The following is a 10040-nucleotide window of genomic DNA, read 5'->3' as shown; positions in this document are numbered from 1 at the left end:
CCCACAAGATCGATGATCTCCGCTCCAAGTCTATGAAATCATGATGTGCACAGGGCTGTACATATTCAATTATCCGAGTCACCGTGACGTTGGTGTCGGAGAGGAGCGGGAAAAAGAAGACAACGCACGTAAAATAGCAGACGCATTGGCAAGACCCTTGTTCTCAAGCTCAGCTCGAAGCCGATTGCTAGCCAATTTCCGGGTGTGCACGTTGTCGTATACTAGTACTCCCGGGCCTCGAGTCGTACGGCAGCATTGAAGCTATTCAATGATCTGACGATGCTTGACCCTCGCCAACTCATTCCGGTTATCTGTGTGGTGATCGTACATGCAGTGAATTTTCCAGAAGAGTCCACATATAATTGCGTAAGTGAATCCCCAAGTGATGCCTGCCGCAAAGGTTCATCAATGCGAGTTATGATTGGAGGACTGACCGTTGTCAAGCAATCCAAGGTTAGTATTTAAGCCAGAGAGTGCGAAGTACTGTGAAGATATTAGTCTCATACACGTGGCAATTCAAATACCATACCAGAGGCAAAACATGATCGTCACCATATATTCGAGCTTCTCCGTTAGTGCGATAGCAAAGACCGCTTTCGTGGGGAACAACGAATCCTGCCAGGAATCCCCCTACATCCTAGATAAGTATTGAACGTCTGGAATAGGTGACATCACTCACCGAAGAGTCGCATTGGCGATGACCACGGCTAGTGCCAGCAGACTCCAGCCGACTGTGTCTTCAACGTGGGTCCCGATATCCCATGTATCCGACTGATGTAAGACTGTCATCGTATGAACACGTTTTACCTCCTCACTTATCCCACGCGCCAATGAGGGCACGGCAAGACAGTGCTTCTGCAATCGAGACACGTTTCTTTTCGCCTCCTGAAACACCACGAATGGCAGCATCACCGACAACAGTGTTTCGCGCATGACGAAGACCGAAGATGCGCACGAGGATATCAACTACATCACGATTAAACTGTTCACGGGTTTGGTCTATGAACCGAGCATGTGGAGTACGCATTTTGATGGCGAAAGACAAGGTTTGCTCTACAGTCAAGGTCGGAAAGTGGACATCATCGTCAGGACAGTAGATCACATCTCCACGATACTGTCTTGCGATATCTTTGGGGGTGAAGAAGTCATAGCATACTTCGCTCTGTATAGCATGGTATTCCCCACACTGGTTTGCAATAGGAACGTGCTGCAACCGGAACCAGGTCGTCCGAGAGCTACTGTCGCGAACACGTGATTAGCGCGAAAATTTAACTTCACGTTAGTTCATTAAAACGACTAACGGAGCATTTCACCAGGCGCAACGATACCCTCGAATCCTGAGAAAATATCCCTGACAGGCTGGTTGCGCATCGCCGAAGTGTTCCTCAAGATGGCAGCAGGATTAAGCATAGAACCGATGGTGAGCTGTAAAGAGGCACGTGCACCGACACCGACGATACGGAGATCCTTGAACATAACGCTAAGCTCGCGGCCCTTAATGGACTCTTCGCCACGACTAGTAATATATCGACAAACGCAACTAATTTCTTTATGGCGGAACTCATCGTCTGACGAGGTCTTTGAGCGTGACTTCAAAATCGAAAGCATCATCATCGTATGCTGGAATCACAGAGGATGAACTTGGAGTGTCGATGCCCTTTGCTGAGGCAGGCATAGGAGGCTTGGGTGAACTTCCGCGACGAGAGCTTTCCCGATGATTAACTTGAGAACGTGTGGAACGTGATGTCATTGTGCGTTTAAGTTCGCTAACACCAACTGGGTCAAAAAAATTGACTGGAACGCGAGAGGGAGATGAGTGAACACCTTTGTAGGCCTCATCTTGGTGTGGCTCATCCTGAGGAATATTAATTTCCAGCTGAGAGTCGGGAAGACTCGTGATGAGGTTGAACGTAAAGGAAGGGGAAATGTTTATGCCCAAACGAGGAGCAAGCCATGGCAGATGATGATATAGTTATTATAGTACTTCTGCGAGGTCATAGAGCTCGCACGGAGACCTCCAGCCGTAGCAGGACTCTCACCCACAGAAGTTGAGAAAAAAAATTGAGCCTGAGTCCTCGCGCGAGATCCTACTAACTGAAAATACCATCACGCCGTGACAATTCACGCGCACGTGCATGTCTCCCACGAGACGGGTGGCAAGCCGCATCATCTTTGTAAAATACATCGTCTGGCTTGCCTCATAGACGGGCTGGTGTACTTGCTCGTATACCAGCGTGACTTTCAATTGGTGTTGTTGATGAAACCTATGTAAGAAAGAAGATGATTGAAGCAGTATTTACAGTGTACACTCCGATTTTGCCAACTGCCAGGTACGTGACTAGTACTGACTACCGTGACGTCGGGCCGCCGTGACAGACTAGTAGACTCATCGGATGTCTAATCCAATGGGTTGCATGCTAGACCCGTGCCTACATCTTCTCAGAAGACCTAGTCAAAGTGAGCACGCGTATCTACGAATCCATTGTGTGTCATCGGGTGATGTCTAATCCATTCTCTCGCATATTCTGCACCACCGTGGCAACGTGTACCTTCCAATAGAAACTGTTCTCTCTTCGTCTATTCACTTGTTCACGCATATGGACTTCTGGCAACATGCACTGGTCAAGAGTCCCAACGATTCCTGGTTGTGCGACCACGGCCTGCTGGCCAGAAGGAGTTCTTGGGTTACCATACTCGTGAGTCGTGATTACTATCTCGAATATGTCATGAATCAATCAAGCGATGTGCAGAACCTGCTAGAAGTTTCAGAGTGTGGGCTTGAAGACGTGCGTATACCAAACAGATTGTGTCGTTTGCGACCTGTCAATGTATCATTATGTAGGACTGCCCCATGTTTCATGGAATCAAAGACTACATCACACTAGTCGCTGGAGTTACCTTGACCGGGGCGGCTGCGACTAGAAACGATATCTCGGACATAGCCATTTGTTGGGATGGCGGAAGGTAAGTGCTCGCTTAGTTTATGGCGAACTTTCCTTGGAATCTCAGTGTCATCATATGCAGACATCACGCCAAAAAAGCATGGGCTTCAGCTTTTTGTTACATAGCTGATTGCGTTCTCGCCATTCTTTTCCTCAAACGAACAATACCGAAACCACGTGTGACTCGATGTATCTCGACCTCGACCTTCATTTTCCAGATGCAGCGTCACAAGCTTTTCACAAACCCGGTTCCACGGCTGCTGCTCAAGTTCTTGTGCGTGCACCTCGAATCATTGACAATATATGACCCAAAGAATTCTTTTTAGACACTATCTATTCATCACGCAGCTCCAGGATTTTTCCCTTGTTCCCCCTCGCTTCCCTTCCGGACGTCGATGATCCGGCCTTCGATCCTTTCACTTTATCAGTGCCACTCAAAGCTCGTGCACCCAACAAAACATTCCTCCGCATTTGGCCTATCATCGAACATGTCAAGGACATCTTTCGACCTGATTTCATTATAGTTCAGTGTGGCTTAGATGGCCTAGCGGGTGATCCCATGGCAACCCTCAACTGGTCCTTAAGGCTCGCTCGGCTGGTGCATGCATCGCATCATCCGCGAATGGCAAGGGAAAAAATGTTACTTGGCGGAGGTATGATGCTACTTACTAGAATATCTTCCCGCATACCATCATCTAGGCTTTAGGTGGTTATGACACGCCCAATGCCGCGCAAGCTTGGACATATCTCACCTCTGTGGCAGTATGTTTGAATCTCAGGTTCTGGTTCGTCATATATTGATACATTGTGTCTAACAGGGAGGAATTCCGCCGTCTCACCAGTCTGTCACGTGCATTGGTGCTCCAACCAAACACTGACTCATGAACGTGTTTCGTGTCTAGCTTCTAATACATGGCACAGAGGTGTGATACGTCACAGCAACACAACTATTTTCCCGCTCTACAAATATATGCAAACACATGTTGTCGATCCTTATGCAAACGACTATTGACTCGGATGGTCCGTCAATAAACTCCGAGTAAAAGTTACTCAAACTTCGTAAGTAATTTTTCTCTCAACTACTTTTCCTCCGCGGTACTTGCCGTGTCTTGATTCTGCCGCCTATTTCGTTCTTCGCCGTACGCAATAACATCAAGGACGGTTTGCCAATCAGTGCCGGTTTTCTCCCGGCAGATACGCTTAATAGCCACCGGGGTGGCATTCGAAAATACGTTCAAGTTCTCCTTGTCGACGATGTCGATCCCTGCGAGTGCAACCTTTCTCTTGCGAGTCTGGCGGTGGGTACTGGTAGCACTAGTACTAGCAGTGCAAGAATCTTGAGCTTCACGTTGCACCGTGGCTACTGTGACGTCCGAACAACTGGCGAAGTTGGGATCGGCTCCAGCTGTCTTCTCCGTGAGTTCGAGTCAGTACAACGAAATAAAAAATGCGGCTGCAAATACTTACTGCCCTGTGAGTCCTCCGAGTCATTGTGGCAGCTTCCCCGGGCCAGGCCTGACTTTCCGACGCAGACTCAGACATCTTCAAGAGGTTGTCCAAGCAAGTGCTGACTAGGATCTTCTGTTGAAGACACATTGAGCATGTTGCAACCAACGCATTTGAATGAGTATTCATACTTCTTCAAGTTGATACTTCAGAGGCAAGGCTAGCGCATGCTCTTCATTTCGGGTGCGAGCTTCAGTCTTCTCCTTGTTGACAGGAACACTGACAGCGGTTGATGATTCGGGTGACTCGGATTTACTCGGATATTCCGACCCCTTATCACTGGTCACAGGATCAAGTACCAGCATGGAGGGTTGATCCGAGTCACTGCCCCATGCATCAGCATGGGCATGATCAAACATCGTGTTAGAGGATCGGAGTTGATTTAGATGAGTCAGACCTCAAGGGGTGAGCTTTTATATTGGTTATGTGACTAGTGACGTACTGCTGTAGGGTAGAAGTTCTGACGCCATACGGACATGCTCCCTGAGGTATGCATAGCCTCCGCAGCTCATTAATTATCTTATTTCCAGATTAGTAAAGTGAGTTTCAACGTGCTAAGTTATTCCCGGATTAGTAAAGTGAGGTTCCCAATTTAATATGTGCAGCTCGACTTCGCCCAGCAAGGTTTGCAACAATAAACAATTTCCGTTTCGGCAAAGCAGAGAGGTAGTACTATACTTGGTTCTCTCGTTGGCTGCTGAAGTAGATCTATACGTCAAGTGGCTGACAAAGCACAATGAATCATACAAAAAAGCTATCTCTGCTCTCAGTTTGAACTATATTCTAATTATAAAACCTAGGTCCTAGGAGGTCCTCTCAGCTCATTCCTGTTTAGGATATGTACTGGTGTGAGGCGATAAGAGGTATGTATTCACTTTGCACGAGTTCCAGGAGGTTCAAACTCCGAAGAGCCTATTTACCTCACGCACGGCAACCGTCGTAGCACTTCAACCTAGGATCTCCAGGATCCCCGTGACCTTACGAGTTGAAAATTATGAACTTCAACTTGGTTCCATCTTCCAGTAACGAGCTTGAAGCTGAAGCTTCATGCAAACTCCCCTCCACGCCTCCTCACTCTTGTTATCTTCCCACTGCTGGAACTCCCAGCCAATATTCGAGTTCTACTCCAAGCTCTCCCTCATTAGTTTCTGCAACAGGATCAGGTATGAAAGACTAACAATTATATGTCACTGGGAGAAATACTCAAATACGAAAACAACAGCAGCCAACGACACAGATGACGATATATTCCCTTTGACACCCAATTCGAAGAGTTCGCTCCGTGACCTCAACAGTCCGTTTAACGGAGTTGAGCTGCGGACTCCAAGTTCTCCTCAGAGCAAACACTGCGATCCTCCCCGTTGGACCACACGATTTGAAGACCAACATATTTTTAATCGATTGGTAGGCAGACCTTTCGAAGTTGATGATTCATCGGGCACCATCAACGAGAATGTAAGCGTTGTTTCAAGTATTCATATTAATTCTGATGAGTTGCATCATGTTTAGGCTAGGGATACATATTTGAAGATTCTGGGAGAACTTGGCACAAACTCCTTTCTTTGTGCTGTTCAATACCTGGAAGCAGTTCGTGAACGCTGTCGCATGAACTACCATGCCGCGTGCTGGGAAGTCTCGGAATTCGAGAGGGGGAAAGCTCTTGCTCGCTCCATGTGTGAAGATTCAAAACGCGACTTCTCGAAGGCCGAGCAAGAAGTGCAGTATTTAATGGAAATTTTTCATCAACGCCTGTCATTGTCCCGTCATGGCGCCTTAGGTAGTTTTTGTCCCACTGAAGTCCGCGACAGTATCAGGACTTCTATTCGTCGAACGGATGCTGTACTCGGCATCCTAAATGATGCCAAAGAGATGCGCTCTGCGGATAGCTGGTATGTGCTACCTTAGGCATTATTTGCGATCATTTACATGCTTCTAGAGCTTGTCCAGAGCATAGACGATCGATTGAGATGGATATCTCAATTGCATCTTATATGATATTGCCATTTGTACCATTACAACTCCTTCGCAATACCAGTAGTACTAGTGAATCATGTCTGTTTATTGGTAGAAATCACAACGCTGGACGCTTGAAATATTAATTTGCTTCGTCTAGTAGACAAGTCACATTTTTTGTATAATTTTGAGTAGTGACTTTTGATACGTACCGATCATTGGCTTCTTCTCACCATAATCCTGGTGCCAACTTCTCAAAAATTTTACATCCGAGTCCAACTGTCCATGGTACTACTAGTTGCAACTTGAACTTGAAAGGCATCTTGGCAACACGGTACTAGCTAGCTCAAAACTGCCATGCGCTTTTCCAAAGTGCTTCAAGTTTGTATCGGTGTATTCTTCTTTGTTTTGATGGTGTCTTGCAATGCTCCGGGCTGCTCCTGGGAGAGGACCACAGACAATCGGGGACTGAGTAGGCATCGCGCATCCTGTTGTTTTTTCAAGAGAGCCAATAGTCTCGCGAGTCGGAAACGACAAGATCGCGCAAAGGAGGCGTTGATACGCTTTTCCAAAGCAAACGCCACTGGTGAACCAGTCGTGGCGAGTCACTCCTTCTTGAACCTCCTGTATTTAAAAATCATCAAATTTGGCAGGGGCGCAGAATCTCTTTCGTTGGACATGCAGCCGCACTGAGTGACCGTCCAAATCTTAAACCGATTACTCCTAGCAGACTCCTTGGACCAATTTCTGTAGCTCGCGATTTATGCAGTGCGTCCATTCCTGTGCTAGACTCACAGCACACCCTTGGCTCGGAGACGCCCCAAATTGATCAAGTTGATGTTGAGATGACGGGGAGTGGTTCTTGCACTAACCATGATTTAGGTTCGTGTCCCCTCAGGCTTGGGCGCCACGATTCTCTGAGGTACCTACCAATTACTTACTCTTATTATCATTTCAGATGAACGAGCACTCCCAATGGGACGAATTCCGAGATGTCTCAATAATATCAGGCCTTCGCCGGACGATCTTAATCATTCCGATAGAGCAGGCATTCCATCATCACAAACAGCTTCACTACCTGCCCGATCCCGAATTCAACGTGTTCTTTTAACCTTAAGAGACACCCTCAAGTCCACCTTCAACTCGTTTGGCCTCTGTCGGCTCTATCCACGTCGTCCTTCCTTTGAACCAGATCAGTTGATTCAATCCTCACTACTTGCCAGAACATCTCCGAAGGCTAGTGCTCAAGAGGCTGATTCTCCAGCAAAAGTCTTCGCGCCGCCTTACCCTTTTCCCAACATGTCTGTCTATCGACTTATGTCCTGGATGCATTCTGGGGGCAACTTATTATCGGAAAACAAAGTCTCGCACCTAGTCAAAGATGTCATTCTAGCGGATGATTTCGACCGCAAAGACTTTGAGAACTTCTCGGTAAGACAGAACTTGCGAGAACTGGATATGGATGAGAGTGGAAAAAGAGTTACTTTCCCAGACGACTGGGTTCAGACTGGCGTCACCATTAGTATCCCCACGAGGACAAGCGAGGATGACCCACTACCTTATACTATCCACGGATTCCATTATCGACCTCTCATTGAAGTCATACGCACGGCGTTTGCAGACGTGCAAGCTGGAGCATATCATCTTTTCCCTTTCAAACGGTTATGGAAGGACCCTCTAGACGGCCATGAAGAGCAGATTTACGATGAGTTATATACCTCAGATACCTGGCTAGAAGCTCAAGACGAGATTCAGAGGCTTCCAAAGGAACCTGGATGTTCACTAGAACGTGTCATCGCCGGTCTGATGTTCTTCTCCGATGCTACTCATCTAGCAAACTTTGGGACTGCCAAAGCCTGGCCTCTGTATATGTACTTCGGTAATTTGACAAAATACGCCCGATCATCACCCAAGTCAGGGGCGTGTCACCTGGTCGGGTTTCTACCTTCAGTACGTGCCTCTGAATGTGCATGCGTGTTTACACTTACTGTAAACGTTAGCTTCCTGACAGTGTCAAAGACGTTTTGAGTAGACTGTCTGGCATATCGAAAACGGGCATGGCGTCTCTGCATACCCACTGCCGCAGAGAGTTATTCCATTCCTGCTGGGACATTCTGTCAGATGAAGATTTTTTGTCTGCATACCAGCACGGCATTGTTTTGAGATGTGCTGACGGGGTTTTTCGGAGGGTCTTTCCCCGAATTTTCATGTATTCCGCGGATTATCCAGAAAAGTGCGTTACCTCATGGACCTTATCAAAACATTGAATCACTCGTAAATTTACAGGGTTTTAATCGCGACTATCAAAGACATGGGCTTGTGTCCGTGCCCTCGTTGTCTGACACCCAAAAACCTGTTTAATTTTCTTGGGCTTTCGAGGGACATGAGAAGTCGTGTCGCCAATCTTCGTGAGTATGTGATGGCGAAGATACTCAAAGCTCATGCTTTTATCTACACGAACGGAAATACAGTAGACGGTGTCAAGGTAGAGCACACCCTTGGAGAAGGCTCTTGGGTACCTACCCTGGTAGGTGAGATTACTTTCATCACATTTTCTTATCGGCTCACGTAGTCTACTCGCAGAATAAATTCGCCCAGAAACTCGGACTGCTCGGTCTCGACTCATTCCGCATGCTTGTAGTCGACTTCATGCACGAGTGCGAACTGGGCACCTGGAAGGCGTTGTTTATACACCTCCTCAGGCTCCTTCACGCCCTTCCTCGCGGTAGTGAGCTTGTCGCGGCTCTCGACAGCAGGTACGAGGACCTCATAAGCTATATTGTTGTTTGCTAATAGGCGTCCACTCCCTTGCAGGTTTCGACAGGTCCCGACCTTTGGCAACGGCATAATTCGCAAGTTCTCAAACAACACATCTGAGATGAAACGATTAGCAGCGCGTGATTTTGAGGACATTTTACAGGTTTTTCTTTGTTACTAGTTGTTGACATTTGATCCGCTGACAGCTCTTTTTTTTACCAGTGTGCGATCCCTGTCTTTGATGGGCTGTTCCCCGCTGAACATAATGCGCTCGTACAATCTCTGCTGTATCGATTCGCAGAATGGCATGCGCTGGCGAAGCTTAGGATGCACTCGGAGTCCTCGTTACATTTTCTCGAAGAAACTTTCAAGAAACTGTCTCGCATATTGCGGAAATTTCGAGACGGCACTTGTGCGGCCTTCAACACTTTAGAGTTACCCAAAGAAAGAACAGCTCGTCAACGAACAGCTGCTCAACATTCTGAAGCAAGCGGCGTCATTCCGGAATCAAACGGGCCAAGGGCGAAGAAGTTCAGCATGGGCACTTATAAATTTCACGCCATGGGGGATTATGTTAAAACCATTACGCTCTTCGGGACCACGGATTCCTTCACCACTCAAATCGTACGTACGGTCTACACTACATTATGCACCGAAATTAAGTTGTATCAGGGGGAACTTGCTCACCAAGCACTGAAGGCCTTTTATCCGCTCACTAGCAAATTAGATACACCAGCGCAGCTGGCCAAACATGAACGCAGACGCCGCGTATTACGGCGAGTGGCAGAAGTTGGAGGAATCTCATCCTCTAGCAGCCAACCACCATCCAATGCCCCCCCATCGGCATCCTACGACAATCATCACTATATCGCAATCACTCGG

The 10040-nt window shown here is 47.4% G+C and overlaps 4 protein-coding genes across 4 annotated transcripts; 2 read left to right on the top strand and 2 right to left on the bottom strand.

Moving 5' to 3' along the window:
• Positions 1-811: 811 nt before the first annotated feature.
• On the bottom strand, positions 812-1830 carry HD556DRAFT_1473857 (uncharacterized protein; the record flags this gene model as incomplete). The annotated part of the gene is made up of 3 exons (XM_041308492.1): positions 1631-1830; positions 1298-1578; positions 812-1238 (listed from the first exon to the last, which is right to left on the bottom strand). The coding sequence occupies exons 1-3, from the start codon at positions 1748-1750 to the stop codon at positions 812-814; spliced, it is 828 nt and encodes a 275-aa protein (XP_041161164.1). The 5' UTR covers positions 1751-1830.
• Positions 1831-1953: 123 nt separating this feature from the next.
• HD556DRAFT_1431842 (uncharacterized protein) lies at positions 1954-3743 on the top strand (the record flags this gene model as incomplete). Its single annotated transcript, XM_041305053.1, has 11 exons — positions 1954-1980; positions 2422-2486; positions 2560-2696; positions 2761-2786; positions 2843-2964; positions 3010-3119; positions 3161-3216; positions 3269-3308; positions 3371-3493; positions 3528-3595; positions 3642-3743. The coding sequence occupies 11 exons, from the start codon at positions 1954-1956 to the stop codon at positions 3741-3743; spliced, it is 876 nt and encodes a 291-aa protein (XP_041161163.1).
• A 278-nt stretch (positions 3744-4021) lies between these two features.
• HD556DRAFT_1307780 (uncharacterized protein) lies at positions 4022-4807 on the bottom strand (the record flags this gene model as incomplete). Its single annotated transcript, XM_041300056.1, has 3 exons — positions 4022-4351; positions 4410-4523; positions 4580-4807. The coding sequence occupies 3 exons, from the start codon at positions 4805-4807 to the stop codon at positions 4022-4024; spliced, it is 672 nt and encodes a 223-aa protein (XP_041161162.1).
• Positions 4808-5442: 635 nt separating this feature from the next.
• Positions 5443-6353, top strand: HD556DRAFT_1442542 (uncharacterized protein; the record flags this gene model as incomplete). The annotated part of the gene is made up of 3 exons (XM_041306467.1): positions 5443-5611; positions 5671-5903; positions 5958-6353. 3 exons carry the CDS (start codon positions 5443-5445, stop codon positions 6351-6353), a joined length of 798 nt encoding a protein of 265 aa, XP_041161161.1.
• Between the last annotated feature and the right edge of the window lie 3687 nt (positions 6354-10040).

Source organism: Suillus plorans (genome assembly GCF_016647745.1).
Source record: "Suillus plorans strain S12 chromosome Unknown HD556scaffold_23, whole genome shotgun sequence".
NCBI lineage: Eukaryota > Fungi > Basidiomycota > Agaricomycetes > Boletales > Suillaceae > Suillus > Suillus plorans.
This window is presented reverse-complemented; position numbering and strand designations above follow the sequence as displayed.